This window comes from Drosophila subobscura, chromosome E (assembly GCF_008121235.1).
Source record: "Drosophila subobscura isolate 14011-0131.10 chromosome E, UCBerk_Dsub_1.0, whole genome shotgun sequence".
NCBI classification, from domain to species: Eukaryota; Metazoa; Arthropoda; class Insecta; order Diptera; family Drosophilidae; genus Drosophila; species Drosophila subobscura.
In genome coordinates this window covers 10,144,148-10,163,773 of record NC_048531.1, presented here as the reverse complement: position 1 = coordinate 10,163,773, position 19,626 = coordinate 10,144,148, and the positions used below count along the sequence as shown (strand labels likewise).

The 19,626-nt window shown below is 52.2% G+C and overlaps 6 protein-coding genes and 1 long non-coding RNA gene across 7 annotated transcripts; 6 read left to right on the top strand and 1 right to left on the bottom strand.

Moving 5' to 3' along the window:
* The first annotated feature begins 2,227 nt into the window (after positions 1–2,227).
* LOC117891850 (anaphase-promoting complex subunit 13) lies at positions 2,228–3,106 on the top strand. Its single transcript, XM_034797601.1, has 3 exons — positions 2,228–2,375; positions 2,702–2,848; positions 2,921–3,106. Exons 1-3 carry the CDS (start codon positions 2,364–2,366, stop codon positions 3,002–3,004), a joined length of 243 nt encoding a protein of 80 aa, XP_034653492.1. The 5' UTR covers positions 2,228–2,363; the 3' UTR covers positions 3,005–3,106.
* On the top strand, positions 2,960–9,092 carry LOC117891844 (putative 1-phosphatidylinositol 3-phosphate 5-kinase). Its single transcript, XM_034797594.1, has 7 exons — positions 2,960–3,635; positions 3,698–6,002; positions 6,061–8,094; positions 8,161–8,323; positions 8,393–8,550; positions 8,606–8,767; positions 8,829–9,092. Exons 1-7 carry the CDS (start codon positions 3,093–3,095, stop codon positions 9,014–9,016), a joined length of 5,553 nt encoding a protein of 1,850 aa, XP_034653485.1. The 5' UTR covers positions 2,960–3,092; the 3' UTR covers positions 9,017–9,092.
* Positions 9,093–9,883: 791 nt separating this feature from the next.
* Positions 9,884–13,430, top strand: LOC117891848. Its single transcript, XM_034797599.1, has 3 exons — positions 9,884–10,274; positions 11,560–11,946; positions 12,004–13,430. Exons 1-3 carry the CDS (start codon positions 10,240–10,242, stop codon positions 13,364–13,366), a joined length of 1,785 nt encoding a protein of 594 aa, XP_034653490.1. The 5' UTR covers positions 9,884–10,239; the 3' UTR covers positions 13,367–13,430.
* On the bottom strand, positions 13,278–13,776 carry LOC117891851. Its single transcript, XR_004648662.1, has 3 exons — positions 13,697–13,776; positions 13,508–13,637; positions 13,278–13,383 (listed from the first exon to the last, which is right to left on the bottom strand). It is a non-coding gene; the product is annotated as an uncharacterized LOC117891851 (long non-coding RNA).
* On the top strand, positions 13,606–15,910 carry LOC117891846. Its single transcript, XM_034797597.1, has 3 exons — positions 13,606–14,071; positions 14,127–14,332; positions 14,387–15,910. The coding sequence occupies exons 1-3, from the start codon at positions 13,722–13,724 to the stop codon at positions 15,778–15,780; spliced, it is 1,950 nt and encodes a 649-aa protein (XP_034653488.1). The 5' UTR covers positions 13,606–13,721; the 3' UTR covers positions 15,781–15,910.
* LOC117891849 lies at positions 15,848–16,427 on the top strand. The gene is made up of 2 exons (XM_034797600.1): positions 15,848–16,050; positions 16,103–16,427. The coding sequence occupies exons 1-2, from the start codon at positions 15,945–15,947 to the stop codon at positions 16,399–16,401; spliced, it is 405 nt and encodes a 134-aa protein (XP_034653491.1). The 5' UTR covers positions 15,848–15,944; the 3' UTR covers positions 16,402–16,427.
* Positions 16,428–17,132: 705 nt separating this feature from the next.
* Positions 17,133–19,619, top strand: LOC117891847 (dolichyl-diphosphooligosaccharide--protein glycosyltransferase subunit 2). The gene is made up of 4 exons (XM_034797598.1): positions 17,133–17,271; positions 17,454–17,692; positions 17,752–19,033; positions 19,098–19,619. Exons 1-4 carry the CDS (start codon positions 17,259–17,261, stop codon positions 19,475–19,477), a joined length of 1,914 nt encoding a protein of 637 aa, XP_034653489.1. The 5' UTR covers positions 17,133–17,258; the 3' UTR covers positions 19,478–19,619.
* The last annotated feature ends 7 nt before the right edge of the window (positions 19,620–19,626 follow it).

Sequence of the window (19,626 nt, the reverse complement as noted above, 5' to 3'; positions counted from 1 at the left end):
GCATATGAATAATAATATTCAAATGATGACTTTCCAAACATCTCCAGACACTGAATCACACACGAAGGAAAAGAGGTATGTACGAGGTACGTAGGATATCAGCAAAGAAGAGACGAAAGCCAGAGACTTCTCCGGCTTAGAAGAGTCCAGCGATTGGTATTGTCCACGAGTAACATTCCCTGCTGCTTCTATATACGATTATTGTATACATAAATACGCCTGACGAAACATACATACATATGTATCTGTGCGAGTACATAAGTGTAAGTACAGAAATTTGTATTTGTGAGTATATAGAAGACCGCGACACGTGACTGTTTTGTATAATCGTGCATAAATAAATATCTGTAATGTAAAGCCTATAGATGGCTCACAGAAAACTTGAGAACCTGAACAGAACAGAACAGAACAAACGACTGTCAGCCAGTTCGTAGTAATCGTTGTCTGGAGATCTATTCCCGCTCCTTCTGGCGAGCGGAAGTAGCAGCAATCGATGGTAACATCCAGCGGCGGCCGGCACATGCGCGCACGGATCACGGCCAAAATGCATTTAGGGTCTCTTTCGATGCGCGATGGCGGCGGCAAGCGACGAAATTCCAAAACGACAGTAACCCGGGGGGACTGGGGAGGGACTCTATTCGATTCAATCCAAGTCGGACGTGGATGTGGACACGGCTTTTGTTGGCAACTAAGTTTTATTTCATTTCATATTTTTCTCCAAAAGGGAGTTCATTAATATTCCGGGCAGGCGGCTGTGCGCTAAAAACGCTTAAGCGGCGGCGTTGCAGAGGAGCGACGTCTCGGCTGTTGCTGCGACTGCGGCTACCTGTCGTTGGCGCATGTACAGGTAAGATGTGCCACCAACACAAGTGCTCGCACCCCCACTTTGCCGAAGTGTGCGTGTGCTGGCAACGGGTCTCGGGCCTCGGTGTCGGTCCCCGTTTTAGACAGCGATCGATGTGTGCTCGTGTGCGTTTGTGTGCGCTTGTGAGCGAGTGTCAAATGCCAACTAATTGAAACTTCTTCAATTGCGGGCGAGTTTGGGGCTGCGCTGCCGTCCGGCCCGAGGTGTGGTGCTGAGCCAGTCGCACGGCTTCGAAATCAGTTGCCAATTAGTCTTCAGCACCGACGGATTACAATTGTGGTTCGCCTTCGCCTTCGCTTTCCGCTTCGGCATCGGGGGGCCCACCGAGAGAAGACCGACCTGATGCTAAGTGCTTTTCAAAATAACAAGCGTTTCATTGATAAAAGCTGTCTTGCGGCCAGGTGTCCGAGACAAATATATTGTTGGCCAAAACCGAATCATTTGTGCTCTGTGAGAATGTTTCTGTGAATCGTCGCGCGTCTCGCATCTCGCTTCGTCTCGTATCGCATCTGTTGGTAAATTGGCAAGATGTCGGCATAGCTGAAGTTGAAAAGCGATCTTTGAGAGCGCTATGCTGCATCTAGTCAGTTATTCAATGGAACAGTCAACAGTTCGAGATGGCGACTAAAATCATGAACGGATAATTTATTAGATAAAGATTTGTATGTATATTGGATGATTATATTGGATATTTTTGGTTTTCTTGCAGACATTTTGAATACTCCAAGGACTCCCGGATAGAGGAACACTAAAAAAGCCACGGAAACTGAGAGAATTCCTACCCTTTGCCGGTTCGAGTCCTCTCAAATATGTTTAAGTAACTTTCTATCGGATACTTAGAATGCTGGAAATATTTATGCCTAATATGATATCAAATAATAAATATTATAACTCTTTTCTAAGTTTACCTATCCATTTTTTGTTTGTTTGTTTTAACAAAAATCGATTTATATCAAATCATTCCAAAGCCTTGCCGCCAATTAGATTTTACACCGATATCCAGGGCTGCCAAAATCTACAAACAGCTGCTTGCGATATATTACTGATTCTAGCGATGTGTGCGCGGTCACACTGATTTTAACTTTTGACTACCCTGTTTAGCTCACCACCTTGCATCTTTTATAAGTATTTTCCAGTATTTCTTATTGCAAATAATAAAATTTGGTGAATTTTCCATCAATCCCATCTTGATTAAGCCCTATTTTATGGATAATCAATTGAAAATTAGTCTTTGAAATTAGCAAATCTATTACGAAATTGGTTAATTGATCATGGAAAATAATATTATCAGTGCTGGCGGTGTTAGCTAGCTGGTATTCCTGAGTCGAATTGAAAAATACAGGAATATTAACGAGCATCACATCACATATTCTCTCAGTGGAATAACAGCTGTTCATGTTGTCTTTCGTCGCAATAGCCGATGCTAAATAAACAATTTAAACAAATAACTGTTTGATTAAAAAGCTGGCGTACCTTAGATTAAATTCTTTCATAAGTTATGGATAGCCAGGTAAGTGGGTAGATCCTCTTGGTGAAGTATTTTCCCGCTTGTTGAATGTTTTTGTGGCATTCATTGCATTGATTTAAAGCGGGAGACACAAGTGCTGTGCCTGTGAGTGTGTGTCCAAACCAAATTATCGCCTCGCACTAATAATAATTAGTCGCAAAGCTCGGTTATCAGAAAACCCATTGTGATAAAAATCTAAATACGCGAGCAATACGTGTGTCTCCAGCAGGCAATTGTATTTGCGATAATTAGATATAGCAACCAAATGACGTAATTTACATAGCAATTGAGAGGGCGTTCCAGTAAAGATTCTTTTTGGGCATTCGCAGGCACCGATCGATGATCTGCTGTTGGACATTGTAGACAATGCCTGGCGCATGGAAGTTCTGCCATTCGATCAGATACTAGTGCCACTCGAAAAGCTCCCCGACCCGGAGGCCGACGGTGGTGATTCACATTTAACTCTAAGCGAACAGGTGAGCAACGACGCTAATTTTGGCTATGGGTTTGGTGGCAAACATTTTACGAGCCTGTTCGATATTTTCCAGGAACAAAAGTGGACTGATTTGGCGCTGGGCTCGCTGGCCCCCGATGCGGCACTGATCGATCAGCTTAATATTACATCCATCTAACCAAGGACCACCAGTCCGCGGGCGAGCACCACCTCGCCCACCTTTCTAGCCCCCCAAGTTTTATATTCAACACAAACACCCCACCAGCATGAATAACAACAACAACAATAGCACAAGCAACAATTGCAGCAGCAGCACAAGCATCCACCATCAGCACCTGCACTCGCCCACCAAACTCACGGAATTCGCGCGGAATTTCGAGGACAAACCGGAGTCGCTGTTCGGCCGTGTGGTGAACAAGATCCAGAATGTCTACAACCAGAGCTACAATACCGTCAACGACATATCCAGTGGCAGCAGCGCCAGCCCCAGCACTGGCCCTCAGTCCGTACAGGTGGGCAAGTCGCAGTTCTACAGCGAGGCCAAGACGCCCACCGTCGAAGTGGCGGATGTGGAGGAGAACAGCACGTTGGGCAGCCTCAACTCGAGACGGCCACAGCCGCCGACAACGCTGAGTTTGCGGGCAAACAGCGAGTCGCGAAGCACTGGCAATTCGAGCACCACAGCCGAAGAGTCCGAGGCCAATGAGCGTGTCGATGCACAGCCGCTGAGCAGCGAAGCGAATCAGGGTCGCACCGTGTCCAATGTGCTGAAGCACATCAGCGACATTGTGGCCACCAAAAACAATAACGTGAGCGAGCGACGGCGTCCGAGCGTTGCTGCAATTGTAGTTTAAACTTTAATTTGTTGCAGGATCTGCGCAAGTACAAGGACACGGAGCAGCAGAGGTTCTGGATGCCCGACTCGAAGGCCAAAGAGTGCTACGACTGCGCACAGAAGTTTTCCACTTTTCGACGCAAGCACCATTGCCGCCTGTGCGGCCAGATATTCTGCTCCAAGTGCTGCAATCAGGTGGTGCCCGGCATGATTATACGCTGCGACGGAGACCTGAAGGTGTGCAACTATTGCTCCAAGATAGTGCTCACGTTTCTGAAGGCCTCCAGCTCGGACATTGGCCAGGATCTGCAGGCGCTGCAGCAGCATCTCAGCAACAAGTTGGAGGTCCAAGGCAGCAGTGCCCCCAATGCCACGCCACAGCAGCAGCGAGTGCCACTGTCGCGAAAGACCTCGCTGGGCTACCAGGAGGAGCGCTTCAGCTCGCAGCCCAACTACACGACGCTCTCGTTTGACGACCGCAAGAACATTCTGCAGCAGTCGAACTCTCTCATCACCCTACACGAGGAGATGCAGCGGGATCTACCTGTCCAGAACTGCGGCCAGGTGCTGATCGAGTTCCTCAACAGCAACAACAAGTCGGCCAACGAGGTGCAGGCGGTGGCCATACTGAACGCCATGCTGGCAGCCGGATTCCTCGAGCCAATCGTGCCAGATCCCGAGCAGACCGAGTTCGAGCCGACGCTGCACTACAAGTTCGCCAAGAACAGCAGCTCGGACGAATCGAGGGCCATCAGTCCGCAGTTTGAGGCGCCCAACGGCGAGCCACAGCCACCCAAGTCTATGGATGTGTCCTTGAGCTTCCACTCGGCCGAGGATATCGAGCTGGAGAATGACATGTGCTTCACGGCGGCCACATCGAAGCTGCTCGAGTCGTACTGCGATCACGAGGAGCAGCTGCTGGCCCAGCTGCTGCGCGCCCATCACCTGGACCAGGAGTGGGACAAGGTGCTGCAGATGCTCTGCTCAACGGCGGCCAATCACTTCAAGCCGGAGTACTGCACCAACGACCTGATGGACATTCGCAACTATGTGAACTTCAAGAAGGTGCCTGGCGGCCGCCGCAAGGACTCGACCATTGTGCACGGCGTGGCCTTCTCCAAGAACGTCGCGCACAAGGACATGGCCACGCACGTGCCCTTTCCGCGCATCCTGCTGCTCCAGTGCCCCATTGTCTACGAGCGCATCGAGGGAAAGTTCGTCACCATCGAGACGGTGCTGCTGCAGGAGAAGGAGTATCTGCGCAACGTCTGTGCCCGCATCATGAGCTTCTCCCCCAACGTGGTGCTCGTGCACAAGAACGTCGCCGGCATTGCCCAGGACCTGTTGCGCTCCTATGGAGTGACTCTTGTGCTGGACGTCAAGATGTCCGTCATGGAGCGTCTGTCGCGCTCCCTCCAGTGCGACATTGTCAGCTCCATCGAGTCGAACATCACCATGCCGAAGCTGGGCTACTGCAACGACTTCTACATCCGCAGCTACAACGGCAAGACGCTGATGTTCTTCGAGAAGCTAACCAGTCCTCGGGGCTACACCTGTCTGCTGCGCGGTGGCAGCAACTCGGAGCTGACGCGCGTCAAGCGTGTGGCATCGGCCCTGCTCTTTGCCCGCTACAACTGGCGCCTGGAGATGTCCTTTCTGCTGAACGAGTTTGCGCAGCCGCTCAGCCCCAAGGCCTCAATATTCGATTCAAAGGAGGCGAGTCCCAACACAGAAACTGAGGCAGAGGCGGAACTCCGATCTGGATCGTCCAAGCGGCAGCCCCAGCCACAGCCCATTGCGGAGCGCAAGTCGGAGGATAAAGTCACGTCCATTGTGGTTGAGAATGTGGCTGACTTCACCGATCCACTGCGTTCGACGGAGGCTGACACTCTGTCCACATCGCCCAGCAATAGCAATGTGCTGCCCGTGGTGGAGGCGCTGGCCGTGGAGACCCGCTACGATAATCGCTTCCGCACTGCACTCAGCTCCACGCTGCTCTCGGTTAGCCCCTTCCTCACCTTTCCGCTGCCCTACCTGGAGACGGAGCAGGGACGCAACTGTAGGCTGCGAAAACTCTTTCCCACCGAACTCTACTTCTCCAAGCAGTGGTCGCAGGCAGGAGCACCGCCGATGCAGGAGCGTTCCGAGAGCTGCGGCGACACTGAATCCGCTGCCAAATCGGAGCTGGGCAACAAGGAAAACGAACAGCAGCTGCAGCTGCTGCCGGCGCACGAGTTTGTAAAGATGAAACTAACGGCGCCAGCCACCAATCGCGACATTCAGACCAAGCTCGCCGAGTTCCGATCCTTTGGCGGTCGCTTTCCCAAGGGCAAGGCTCCAAGTAAGTTTAATACATAGCTAGAAAATCATTTGTAAATCGTTTTCCTTCTTCCCCACAGTGCTGAGGCCCAAGAAGAAGCTGCCAGAGATCATCCAGAGGCCGCAGAAGGTGAGCGAGGAGCAGCTGTACAGAGACGCACTGGATCCGCAGAACCATCAGCGGCTGCCCGTGCTCTTCTGCAGCTTCCACTACAACCCCAAGGGTGTGTCCTCGTTCTGCAAGCTGCCCATGCTGCTGGACATGAAGTTCTACGGGCAGTACGACATTATGCTGGAGCAGTTCCTGCAGCGCTATTGCTGCCTGTTCAACTCGATGTGCCCCTCCTGCAACCTGCCCATGCTGGGCCATGTGCGACGCTACGTCCACTCGCTGGGCTGCGTGCACGTCTACCTCACCGAGGACCTGACACGCTCCGACCCCAAGCGCATCTACTTCACCTCGTGGTGCAGCATCTGCAACGCCACCACGCCCACCGTTCCGCTCTCGGACTCGGCCAAGTGCCTCTCCCTGGCCAAGTACCTGGAAATGCGCTTCCATGGGCACGCCTACAAGCGTCGGCCGCCTGCAGATGCCGACCAGAGCACTCCCTGCGAGCACTCGCTCCACCGCGACTACGTGCACCACTTCAGCTTTCGGGGAGTGGGCGCCAAGTTCCAGTACACGCCCGTCGAGGTGTGGGAGACGGACCTGCCGCCGCTGACCCTGCAGCTGGATCAGCCGCGGCCCTTCCAGGGCAACCAGGTGCAGGAGGAGATCAAGCACTTCTCGGTGCGCGGCCACGAGGTGTACACGCGGATCCACGAACGCATCGCCGACCTGGCCACCGAGGACGAGAACACGCCGCTGGTGCAGAACCTAAAGACGATGCTCACCCACGATCAGTTTATTTTCAAGCAGAAGATCGAGATTGTCCACACGCTGCTGACGGAGCGACGGGCCAATGCGTACGACATCAACGACGCTCTGTCCATGGCACGGCGTGCCCTGGCCGAGAGCATTGAGCTGTGGGGCCCACGGCTGCTGGAGATCGAGCTGGTGGCCCAGAAACTGTCTGCCAAGCAGGCCGTTGTCCATCACATCGATGCGGGCACCATATGCACCGAGGAGCTGCGGCCGGAGCAGGTTCCAGCTCTAGCAGGGGACGACGGCAGCAGCATCGCCCCAGTGGAGTGTCCGTCGGAGGACACAGAGGCGGCTATCGGCAGCCAACCGGTCGTGGACAAGAAGTTCTCCATCGATCAGCTGCTGGCCTCCACGGCGAGCGTGCACTCGGACAAGAAGTCCATAAGGAGCATCCTCACACAGCTGCTGCCCTCGACCAATCAGGCCAACCCGCTGCAGTCGCCGTTCCCTGCCCAGGATCATCTAACCCTGCCCCTGGGCTCTATTCCCATTCACGTGCGCGAAAGCGATCTCAGCTCTGTGATCGCCTACAGCCTGACCTCGGCCGACTATCAGCGAGCCCTGGACGAAGCTTTCAGTAGCTGCAGCGGCGGCAGCGAGGCCCCAGCTGCTGGCCACTCCAGTCCGCTGCTCAAGCGGAAAGTGCCGCTGCCAGAGGGCCTGAGCGATGCCGAAGAGAGCAGCCCCAATCTGTCGCGCACCTCCAGCAACACCAGTGCCACGCCAGGGGGAGCGGTTCCCGCTGCTGCCAGCACCGCCAGCGAATCCGAGGAGAAGGTAAAGGAGCGCACCAAGGCGCAGCCACAGTCACCGAGTCCACACGTGTCGCTGGCATTCAATGACAATGGCTGCCAGTTCCACTGCAAGATCTACTTTGCTCGCGAGTTCGATGGCATGCGAGCCAAGAGCCTGCAGCCGCCGAAGCTGGACAGATCGCTGTACCGCAAGCTGGAGAAGAGCAAGATGCGGGAGGAGCTGAGAATCTCACAAAGTCGAACGGGCTCCGAAATGGAGTTGGTGCGCAAACCCAGCGACGTCAGCGGTGTACCGCCACTGGCACGAGCCTCGGAGGAGCATGCGACGGACATGGAGGAGGAGTCACGCATCGCCCTGGCTCGCAGTCTGTGCAACAGTGTGCAGTGGGAGGCACGCGGCGGCAAGTCTGGATCGCGTTTTTGCAAGACATTGGGTAGGTTATTGCCATGAAATGCAATGCCATAAAGTGATTTTCTTTATTCGCTTTGGACTCCCGCAGATGATCGCTTTGTGCTCAAGGAGATGAACTCGAAGGACATGACCATCTTTGAGCCCTTTGCCCCGAAGTACTTTGAGTACATTGCCAAGTGCCAGCAGCTGCAGCTGCCCACGCTGCTGGCCAAGATCTTTGGCGTGTTCAAAGTCAGCGTCAAGAAGAAGGAGTAAGAAAGAGTTCCCTTAGACTTGTGTCCTTTGGCTAATCCTTTATCCTGTTTCCTTTCTTTTGGCAGCTCCTTTGTCGAACGCTCTGTGATGGTCATGGAGAATCTGTTCTACGGCTGTGAAATTTCCAACAAGTTCGACCTGAAAGGCTCCGAGCGGAATCGACTGGTGGACCCAACCAATCAGCAAGGCGAAATTGTGCTGCTGGACGAGAATCTGGTGCAGAGTGAGTGGCAGCCGCTCGAAATATGAACTGTTCGTCATTCGATTTCCCTTTGCAGTGTCCTGGTCGAAGCCTCTGTACGTGCTGTCGCACAGTAAAACCGTTCTAAGAGACGCCATTCAGCGGGATTGCTCGTTCCTGGAGCGCAATGGCGTCATGGACTACTCCCTGCTGGTGGGTCTGGAGAGGAAGAACAGCATGCTGGTCCTCGGCATCATAGGTGAGTGTGCACAAAGACAAAGGCAATGGCTCATGGCAAGCTCACATTTATTCCCTTGCAGACTACATTCGCACCTTCACACTGGACAAGCGCATGGAGTCGATCTTTAAGCAGTCGGGTCTGCTGGGTGGCAAGGGCAAAGACCCCACGGTGGTGTCACCAGAACGCTACAAGCAGCGCTTCATTGATGCCATGGATCGTTACTTTCTCACAGTGCCCGATCGCTGGGAGGGCCTATCCAAGGTCTGACTTTACACACCACAAACACACCCTGCACACACACAGCTAGCATAAATGTAGACGCAAAATAAAAGCAGACGCCGCCACAATCCACAATTAATCTTCATTTCGCCGTATGGCGGTGCGGGGTGGCAGCCATTCCGATTCCGCAATTGAATTGATTCGGCCTTGACCTGCATCCGCGCCCCGGAAGCCAAAGCTGCTCATGACAATTGAAAGCCATGTACGATACGTGGGTGTAGCGGAGCTCCGAGTTGCGTGCCTGGCGAGTAGGAGAAAAGGAAATGATTATCATGATGGAAACCACGTCGCGAAATGAAATCGTTAAGACGCGAGTAAATCAGGCAAATGTGCGCCTCTTTAGGGTTTCTTTTAGGGCTGCTACTTACTCATAAACACGATTTCATTATCGAGGCGTCACAGCTGCCAAAAACTGGGTTAAGAGACTCAACGCGCGTCTGACAGGTGCAGCGAGGAAGTGGAAATCGAAATCAAAACTCAAATTTTATATTCAAGTCAACTGCAGCTGGCAGCTGGTAGCAGAAAGAGGAGTGCCATGGAGCTACAAACTGCTCGATGGCATGTAATAGCACTTGGAGTCAAGCTCGCCCCCCCGCACCCAACATGCAACATGCAGAAAATGCTGCAGTGGCGTATTCCGACTACGAGATACCCGCTACACAAATTGCAAGAGCAAAAGGGAGACTGAAGAAACTTTCGTCTACCCTCTGGGAGTTTATAAATAACCCAAAAATGAAATCCTTTTCCTATTTTCGCTGTTATTATTTCGCACCAGTCGAGTCCCTCCACAGTCCCACACCATTCCGCCAGTGGCATTCCGCGTGCCAGGCGAAAAACAAAAGTGACATCGTCAGTCGCCGTGGCAGAAGCGCTGGGCCTGGGCGTGCTCAGGGGTGGCCAGCCCTTTTGGAAGTTGGCGTGCGAAAAACTGGCAAACTTCTTTCCACTATTTCAGTTGGGATTTACGATCTGAGCGGTCAAGTTGTGGTTCGGCGAGCTGCGCTTGAATGGCGCCATTTGCGGTTCGGTTCGGTACGGCATGGAGCAGCCCCAGCCGCGGTCTGCCACTGGTCGTCGAGTCCGGTCTGGTGTGCAGACAGACACCCCCCGCAGTGTGCTTGAAACTGTTCCATTAAAGTGCAAACCCAACTAATGTGTTCAATTAAAGTGCAGTCCATAAACTCCAATCCCCCCAAAACCCCGACCCAGCCATGGCGATAGCTTATGACTGGAAAAGCAACGACGGGTAAGGAGACGCTTCTGCTTAGGAATAATTATCATCATGTCCTGGCCTGACCTTGGCGTTCATGTCTTGTTTATGGCTAGCATAAGTTGCTGCATTCTTGTTTATGGCAATACGTATACGCCCCGTGTGGCGTGACTGGCATTTGTAACAGCAATTAAAGCGTCATAAATCTGCAACTGTAATTATGTATGGAATGGGGCACACAGTTAGCCAACTCTGATTAGCATATTTAAATGGGTTGCCGCCACTGGTAGCGCGATTAAAAATAGCCAAAGGTCATTTGGCATTGTCAAGATTAGTCGGCAAACTCAAGCAGGACTGGCTGGCGCTACCCTAAGGCTCAGCGTCGTCTTGAATTAGGTCAGACGCAGACCGACATGATTTGCTCGCCTTTCGCCTAGCCCTTTAATGCTTCTGTCTGTTTCCGTTGCTGTTTGGGCTGCTAGTCAGTCAGGCAGCCAGGAAAGGCACGCACACTCCCGCGACATGCAACAGAATTTGGGCTACAGAATATGAAACATTTTGGCAGCCATCCATTAGCCTGAGTCTGCCATATTTCTACACGCTCGAGAGTGCGACAGGGCGGCCCTTTTAGACGCCAAGAATATGCATTAAGAACTTCACAGGGCAACAGGTGCTTTGCGGCTGCACTTACCCCAGGCCCCACCATTCGTTGGGGGGTTGGACATCCTGTCGTGCATTTTTAATGCCTCGAGTCCTTGACAATGGCTCGACAAACACCCATTTCCGTATTGGGATTATCGTGCGAGTGTTGTGTGGGGGCGTTGTCAGGGATAACAACAACACAGAGCGCCAGTCCGTGGTGCTATTGATTGACATCGATTGGAATGTGGCATGGGTTAGGGAATCTTTCCTTTTGGCAACCTTTGTACTGCCTCAGACAAATCAAATAGACAATTTTCCAATTTGCATCAATTTCTCATGCATTTTCCTTATTCTTTCAGTTTAGTTTTTGCCTTTTGCCTAGCAACATTTGCCATGGCACGTCATGGCTGATGGGTGGGTGGAAATGCCTTCACTGGCTGACTGGCTAGACTCTGAGCTGAAGACTCCGACATTGCAATAGTTGAGGGAAGGCATTAGGTGCCCCCATTATTAAAGGACTCGCCCTCGTCTGTTATTTTGGTTGTGCTGCCAACGCCAATGGTCGAATGAAGAATGGCTAAAAGTTTTTCCATTCAGTTCTGCTCTAAAGACAAGACGATTCGGATGTACGCAGACATATTCTGACTTGCTGACTAGTTTTTTCTGTTCTTAATTGCAGCTTTGATGCCGACTTTGGCTGGAATCGCTCCTTCTCCGAGCCCGATCTTACTGCCAGCCAGAAGCACGGCGATCTCAGTCGATTCAACATCAAGCATCCGCACGAGTACATAGCCGTAGACGATCTCAAGTACTTCCGCCGCCGCCAGCCTGTACAGCTGCACACCCAGAGCAACGTTTGTCTCTACAATAGCGATGAGCCTGTGGTGCCGTTTGGCTCGCTAAAGTCTGAGTACCGACGGCGTTATCACTGCCACGGCATTGCCGGCCAACCCAGACCCAGGACATTGCTGAGGCGCGCGACATCGCTGCATCTGGAGGGATTCATGCAGCTGCTGACGGAGCACCAAGACAAATATCACTGGTACACGCCCGAAGATCTCAAATTGTAAGTGAAATCGGTAAAGATTTCGTTGGTCACAAGATTAATTGGTATTCCCGGCAGTTCCCGTAGCTATCCCGTGCGCAATCCAGAGAATCTGCAGCTGGGCGGAGACGCCGATGGCGAGAGCAGCATGAAGAACTCCTCCTATCTGATGGCGCCCATGCTGGACGCAGGCACAAAGATCCTACCGCGTGAAGTGTTTCTCGATGAGCGCCAGGCGGCATCCAGAAGCTTGGCCTCCGAGAAGTTCAAGCGCGATGTGGCCGCGCAGGAGCAGCAGCGTTGTCACCTGCAGATGCGCGCCCAGGCCGTGGACCAGCAACCGGAGCCGTCCGAGTACAAGCGACAGTTTGTGCAGCAGTTTCCGGAAAAGGCGCACTCCATACCGCAGATGAGCAACATCAAGATCCAAGGGGAGTTCGTGGCCGTGCCGGAGTACAAGGACAGCTTCAAGATGTACGCCAACTACTCGAAGAGTGCGCCCATCAAGAAGGACGATAACCTGCACGTCTCCGGCTCAGAGCGGGGCAGCGATCCCAGGCCAGGGCACAGCCATGCACCCGATGTGGCAGAGTATCGCGACAAATTCATCGACCCACCCAAGCACATGGCCAAAGAGAAATCACTCAAGACGGACGATCACTTGCGGCCTCGAGGCGAGTTCAGCAGAGAGATTCCAGAATACCACGAGAGCTTCCGAGACCCGCAAATCACCGAAATGCCCGAGCGGGGCAAGGCCCGAGAGCCGTTTCTACGCCTGCGGGGCAAAATCGAATTTAATCCAGAGTATCGCAATAATTACTTGGACTTTCCACGCTCCCGTCCGGTGGTGCACAAGCCGGCCTCCTCCTTCCGTCTGCCACACTCGGGCGTGCACAATGTCCATTCCAATGCCAGCGTTGGCCCCTCCACCGACAAGCAATATCAGCAGGCAGAGCCCGAGCCTGCCACCTGCACCACAGTGCCGCCATCGGAGGTGGTCGCCACGCCGGAGTATCGACGGGCCCAGTACAATTATCAGCTGCGTGAGCGTCCTCGGGAGTACGACGTCGTCGGAAACCTTCGCAAGAGTTCGGATTCATCGCTGGAAGCGCGGCAGCCGCAGCAGCAGGTCTCACACAAGCGAAGAACCTCGCGCCAACGTCTGGCGAAGGAGCCGCAGCCAGTGGCCTCCAACTTTCAGGATGTGGGTGGCAACGATTCCAAGAAACCAGCCCGATACGGCCGGCGGTCTTCCGTGATGCAAAATGCGGCCAATTGCCGCGATAAATCGTCGATCATCGAAGGTAATCCCAAGTACGCGGGCGGTCGGCGTGCCAAACAGCAAAATGGCAGCCAAAGGGACCCGCCGGGTGCCTTTGTGGTGCTCGACGAGCCGTGCAAGCCTTCCAATTGGATGAAGAAAACCTGGTACGATTCCTAGGAGCCAGTAATCCAAACCTAAACACGAGTATTCTAATTATAAATCTCTCTCAAATTCAAAAGAAATAAATTCCAAAACTCTATTAAATGAATGCATTCAGTGGTCTGCTTTTAGTCTGAAAGAAAACTGCCATTTACTCACCACACAAACGTTGGCAATTATCTTATCTTGGTCCGCAGCCCTACCCACTGATAAGCGGGTAAGCAATGTTGGGAGAGCTGCGGTTACTCATAGCCTCTGAGCGGGTCAGTGTCAGCACGCATTTCGCCAGCTGCAGGTGTAAGAAACGCGACGCTAACGCCAAAATCAAAGGGGAATCCATCCACATACCGTAGGTGACATCAACATCATTGCAATGGAGGTGGGACATGCCGCCAGTCCACCGCCACACATACTCGGCTATACAGTGCGGAGTCGCACACGCATCTACGTATCCTACATAGTAACCACCTGTCTGGCCCTGCTGGTGTACATTGCTCAGACTGCATCGGACTTGGCACTCAGCTACCAGCACTTCCGACAGCATGCGGTGGGCTATGGAGCTGGCACACTGGTGCTGGTGCTCGTGCCGCCCGTCCTCACATTCCTGCTGGTGATCACATCGCTGGAACAGCGCAGCAGCGCCAGCTCCAATCAGAACAATTGCCTTGCCCTTGGCAATGGTTTGCTGCGGCTTCTGCTGTTTCCCTTTTTTGTAGTGTACAGGTAGGTGGATGGATATGCAAGGCCGTGCTGACACTGACTATTTCCACCCGATAAGGTTCACAATGCGCTTGTTTTGGTCCGTCGAGGCGCTCTTCCACGACGACGACGATGTGGAGCGCATGAAGTGCTTGGAGAAGGCGACGCAAACCTCCAGCATAGAGCTGTATCTGCTGATCCAAGCCTACGCCCAGGCAGCGCCACAAATAATCCTGCAGCTATACTTTATGCTCGAGCAGGACTTGTTCCGCAACTATGAGACGTGTAAGTAGGTTGCTGGCTCCACTTTGCATCCATGTCAATCTATTTCCATTGCAGCTGCCGTGCAGGCATTATCCCTGGTCTTCTCGGCCATCGATTTGGCAGCCATAACGACCAGCTACCAGCGCATTGAGAGCCAGCGTCGCGTGGGTCGCCATTATCCCTGGGCCACGCCCCAGCAGGTGGAGTCGCATCGTTGTCAGCTGGAACAGAACGAGCGCCTGTGCTGCGAAGCCGAGCGCAAGAAACGAGAGTCGGAGCGCACAATCGCCAGCTTCCCGGAGTCGGAGCGGATCATGGCCAACTTTCATGCACGCCAGCCGATGGATCCGGCTCAAGGTGTGGCCACGCACGAGGTGCATGTGCGGGGTGAAGATGAGGTAGACAACGACGCTTTGGAGCAGCTGGAGACGAAGGCGCTGCTGCACACCGGACCCAAAGGCAATGCCACCGACGATGATAAGCTGCATGTGACGAGGCCAAAGCTGCGACTGTGGCAGAAGGAGCTCGGGGATCTGGATACCATTGAGGTGCTGGACACAGTGCCCGAAACTCCGCCACCACCTCCACCACCGGTCACAGCACCGCCAGAACTGCCCGTGCTAAAGCCCTCTGCTGATGGTCCTCCAGCGCCAGATCTGCGACGAACCGCGTCGGACAACGATCACCGGCGGAGTCGTCGCGTCACCAGGCCGCTCTCGCAGCTGGAAACTTTCAAGGATATGCTGCTGGTCAATGCGCAGCTGTACATCAAGGAGCATGTGCCACGTCCGCCAAAGCTGCTTATAGGACGTGTAAACGAGGAGCCGAATGAGGAGCGAAGTCCGCTGGTGGCACGATCACCAGGAGCACAGATGCCAAATGGCAGCCCGCTGACGCCCAAGGATGTCGTGGACTTCTACTTCCCGCGGCCCACGAAAATCGTGAACGGCATTCAGCAGGATGACTTTGCCGGCCGCACCGTGGCCTTCTTCGGCTGGATTGCCTTTATCACGATGCGAATGCTGGCGCTTTCCACGTTCTGCGTCTTCTATCCCCGAGCCTTCTTCATTGTTTTGAGCGTGCACTATACTCTGATGCTGGCGTGCCTGGCACTGGAGACGCGCTGCCGTGGCAGCTGGAACCGCACGCTGTTCTATCTGCTGCTGGCTTACATCTACATCTTTGTGCTGCTGGAGTTTCGCGTGTGCTTCAAGAGCATTCGGCTCTGGTATGGCGGCTTTCTGGTGCTGACGCTGGTCGAGAACATCACCATGACTGCCATTTGGTATGGGAACGAAGAGTTCGAGTCCTGGTGGTTCGGCTTCATCGCAGAGTGGATACTTTACAGCGGGATTCTCTTCGTGGCCACGCTCATAGTCTACTACTGCATACTGAGACCCAGGGATGTCTCCCTCATCGTAGAAGACGATGCGCCACCAGCCTCGGAACCGGATACATCTGTTGCCTAGACGCTAATACTTCGTTGCCTGGTGCCCAGTGCCGGTTGTTGTTTGGTCGAACAAGTAGGCCAGTCCATAAGTATTTCCATTGTCATATTGTATCTAGCATCATAATAAATTATTCTCGTTAGTTTTAATACTAAAAGTTACGATTACACACATCAGTCATTAGAATGACCGAACCTGTTAAGAATCCTCCAAATTCACGCGGGCCGTGCCCCATTGAGTTCACCGAGTCGCAGATGAGCTATGGACCGCCCAAAATAAATAAGGTTTTGCGTGAGTATCTTAGATCTTTCTTGTGTCGTAGACACTTACGTTTGTGTTGCAGCCACACGTGCCAACCGCATGGAGCAGTTCCTGTGGCAGGAGCTGTTTGCCGAGTATAACCGTAAAGCGTCGGCCACTGAAGACTTGGGTGTGAACACCACTGAGTATTTTGATGTTTATTGTAAGGATATACCACCGGAGAATGAGGCAAGAAAGGAGACTTTGGTCAACAAGTATCCGGTTTACTGTACCACGGCCATAACTCTATGGAACCATGATGGCGATCCAACAAAGACATTCAAAAAGAAGTACTTGATCACACGGCCCATTCAAGAGTGCACCGAGAAGTTTGCACCATAGGTAGGTACGCACACGTGTACGCCGCAGCTTATCATTATCATGTCTTTTTGTACCGCCTTTCAGTGCTGAACTACAAGGTTTTTAAAGAGCAGAACCATTTGTTTTGTCGTTAAATTAATTTGTTTCAAATATACTTACATATGTTCTGACTATCGATGGCTCTGGTGTTTTTGTATTTTGGGCATGGTCACACTTGCCTCCGCAGAATTTGTCAGCAAAAGGATCCTGATGACAGGGAATATGTTGGGTTATTTAAAAGCAAAGCATTTGATTTACAGATGTCTGTGTTTGAAAAGGAATTTAATTATTTTTAAGTACTCCCCAGAATAATGGCCCCTATCGGCACTTGACAATAATTTATTCCATGTATCGATACTACTATCGATGGTTTTGCACCTTTGCAGATGCAGTGTTGCCAATTCTTCGGGTCATAAAAAAGCTAAACTATGTCATGAAAAAAGCTAGAAATAGTTGAGAGCTAAAAAGACCCTTGAGTATTCGAACGTTATCATCTAGTACTTGAGTAAGTCAGATTGGTCCCTATCTTTTATTCTGCTGGCACATTATGGCAGCATTTATCTTCCCGGTGTAGTACGTATCTACACATATGATACAACGACAGGGACCACAAACGGCTATAAATCCCGCTACCCGCTATTTTATAATATACCACGCATTTGGCAATTGAAAAACGCTAGATCTAGTGGAAAAATAGCTAAACTGGCAACACCGTGCCGCTGACGTGTCTGTGAATATCGAAGCTGAAGACAGGCGGTGCTGGCTATTTTGAGCGATTTTTATTTGTTTTCCTTGTAGAATATAAGAAAAGTTGTTGAACGCAAACACCACATAGGAAAATGTTGAAGCTAGGTGCGTAGAGTTTGTTGCAACTGTGCCCGCAGCCAAAGGGTTTCGGCCACTAGCATAGCAAACGCCGGCTTCGATATCGTCGTTCTGTCTCTGTCTGATTTTCGTGGTTAGGCGATTGCCGGAGATGTGATGTTCTTGCTGCCCCTCGAACTTGTAATACTCATGGCTATGTTATATTGCAGGTCTGACGCTCTTCTGCGTACTATGCGCCTGTGCGCCAACGTGGAGCACACGTACCGTGGACAGCCATCTGGGCACAAAGGATCTCACCCGCCTGCAAAAAGTCTTTGTGGAGGGATTCGGTTCCAATGATCTGCAAGCCATATTTTTCTCCAGCCTCAACATTCAATTGACCGATGCCACCCAGAAGGAACCGCTGTGCAAGAAGATATCGGCCCTGCACGAGGAATCCAAACTGAACGTGAGTACTTCACAAATATTCACTGAACCATGATTCATCGCCTTTGTCCTCGGTTTCAGAGCTTCGAAAAGGATTATTATTTCATTGGTGCTAGCAAAAACCTCGGCTGCTCGGCTAAACTTGAGGAAGCCCTGCTTTCGAAGGTCTACAGTTCGCTGGACTCTGAGCTAGGCAGCACTCAAGAGATTTACTATCGTTTAGTCACACACAAAGCACTCGGTGTGCAGGTCAGCGAGGCTACTCAGGCGAAGGTTGTAAAGCGCCTCCAGGAGCTGCTGAAGAAGGACGACACACTCACTGGTCTGGGCTACGGCTTCAATGTGGCTGTTCAGCTGGGCAGCGGTGCCGCGTTCATTGCGAACCGCGTTGAAGACGCTATTGTCCAGGCCGATGAGGTGGACGGCAAGCTCCTTCAGTTCGAGGGAGGCTTGAGCATCACGTCCTTGATCATTAACGGAGCCTTCGGAGTTGCCAAGGCCTACAACAAGCCAGCACCAGTCAGTGCCGCGCAGGCTGTCAAGTTTGCCAACTATTTCCTGAGTCGCCGTTCGGTGCAGTCCGCTAAGGGAGCGCACGTATTAATTGAGGCATTGAAGACCATTGGAGCCTCCGAAAAGATTGCTCCCATCTGTGTGCAGCTGATCGGAAACGGCCAGTTGGACGCCCAGTCACCCGCGCTGAACATTGCCATTGTCGATTTGCTCGGCAAGCCGCTGTCCCCTGCCCCGAAGGTCATCACTGCCAAGGTGTTCAACAAGAAGGATAACTCTGTGCTGGCTGAGAAGATCACAGTGACTTCCAAGTCCTCAGACAAGACAACCTATGTGGCCGATTTGGCGAGCTTGAAGCCAGTTCGTGGCATCTATGAGGCCGAACTGAGTGCCGATGGCGTGTACACGCAGTCAGTGCAATTCAAAGTACTCGGACGCGTCAAGGTGCAGTCTCTCGAGGTTGGCATTGCCGAATCGGATGCCAGTGCTGCCACGCGCAAGCAAAGTGTCACTTATCCCAGCAAGCTGAAGGAGACCCTGTCGGCGGACACCACCCAAAAGCTGCTGCTGAGGACCGTATTGGTGGAGGAGTCCAACAACAAGCCACTCGCCGTGCACCAAGCATTTGTGCGTCTCTACAACAAGGAAACAGACAAGGAGATTATCTTTGTGGCAGAGCAGGACAGCAGCAAGGCCTACAAATTCGACATGGATATTGGCAGCAATGGCAAAAACTTCAACTACCAGAGTGGCACATACAACATCTACCTGACTGTGGGTGATGCTTCGCTTTCCAACTCCTTCGAGTGGCTGGTGGCTGAGATCCAACTGAAGTTCAACGAGGATAGAGGTATGTGGGCGATGCCTTAAATATTCAGAGTGTAACTTACAACAATTTTACTCTCTTTTTGCAGAAGTCAAATCGAAAACTCCTTCAGGACCCAGGCCTGAGATTGTGCATCAATTCCGTGTGCCAGACAAGCGGCCGCCACGTATTGTGTCGGACATATTCACTGGACTCTGCATTACCCCGTTGGTGCTGCTCTTTATCTTCTGGGGCAAGCTGGGCGTTAATGTCTCCAACTTCACTCTGGCACCGAGCACAATCGGCTTTCACGTGGGCTTTGGCGGCATTCTGCTGCTGTTCTTTGTCTTCTGGCTGCAACTGAACATGTTCCAGACCCTGCGCCTGCTGATACCCATCGCAATATTCACATTCCTTACTGGCAACCGTTTGCTGAGGCGTCTATATGCACTGCGCAACTCAAAGAACCCGTCAAGTACGTCGTCATAAACACAAATGGCAGCAGACATTGTCCGTTCATAATTGAATGAAGTAAACAAAATGGGACACTCTCTATCCATCTAACTAGCCACTTTCAACTCTGTCAGTATAGTAACCGCTAATAAAACGATTAAGTTAAGCTATACGACCACACAAGC

Bases quoted from the DNA above. Each gene is read 5' to 3' on its own strand.
- LOC117891844 (XM_034797594.1), top strand. From the start codon at position 3,093: ATGAATAACAACAACAACAATAGCACAAGCAACAATTGCAGCAGCAGC. The intron at 8,095-8,160 runs GTAGGTTATTGC...GGACTCCCGCAG, and splicing joins GCGTTTTTGCAAGACATTGG to ATGATCGCTTTGTGCTCAAG. The intron at 8,324-8,392 runs GTAAGAAAGAGT...TTCTTTTGGCAG, and splicing joins GTCAGCGTCAAGAAGAAGGA to CTCCTTTGTCGAACGCTCTG.
- LOC117891850 (XM_034797601.1), top strand. The intron at 2,849-2,920 runs GTGAGCAACGAC...GATATTTTCCAG, and splicing joins ATTTAACTCTAAGCGAACAG to GAACAAAAGTGGACTGATTT.
- LOC117891847 (XM_034797598.1), top strand. The intron at 17,693-17,751 runs GTGAGTACTTCA...CCTCGGTTTCAG, and splicing joins ACGAGGAATCCAAACTGAAC to AGCTTCGAAAAGGATTATTA. The intron at 19,034-19,097 runs GTATGTGGGCGA...CTCTTTTTGCAG, and splicing joins GAAGTTCAACGAGGATAGAG to AAGTCAAATCGAAAACTCCT.
- LOC117891849 (XM_034797600.1), top strand. From the start codon at position 15,945: ATGACCGAACCTGTTAAGAATCCTCCAAATTCACGCGGGCCGTGCCCC. The intron at 16,051-16,102 runs GTGAGTATCTTA...TTTGTGTTGCAG, and splicing joins CAAAATAAATAAGGTTTTGC to CCACACGTGCCAACCGCATG.
- LOC117891846 (XM_034797597.1), top strand. From the start codon at position 13,722: ATGGAGGTGGGACATGCCGCCAGTCCACCGCCACACATACTCGGCTAT. The intron at 14,072-14,126 runs GTAGGTGGATGG...CCACCCGATAAG, and splicing joins CCCTTTTTTGTAGTGTACAG to GTTCACAATGCGCTTGTTTT. The intron at 14,333-14,386 runs GTAAGTAGGTTG...TTTCCATTGCAG, and splicing joins GTTCCGCAACTATGAGACGT to CTGCCGTGCAGGCATTATCC.
- LOC117891848 (XM_034797599.1), top strand. From the start codon at position 10,240: ATGGCGATAGCTTATGACTGGAAAAGCAACGACGG. The intron at 10,275-11,559 runs GTAAGGAGACGC...TCTTAATTGCAG, and splicing joins GACTGGAAAAGCAACGACGG to CTTTGATGCCGACTTTGGCT. The intron at 11,947-12,003 runs GTAAGTGAAATC...TATTCCCGGCAG, and splicing joins ACGCCCGAAGATCTCAAATT to TTCCCGTAGCTATCCCGTGC.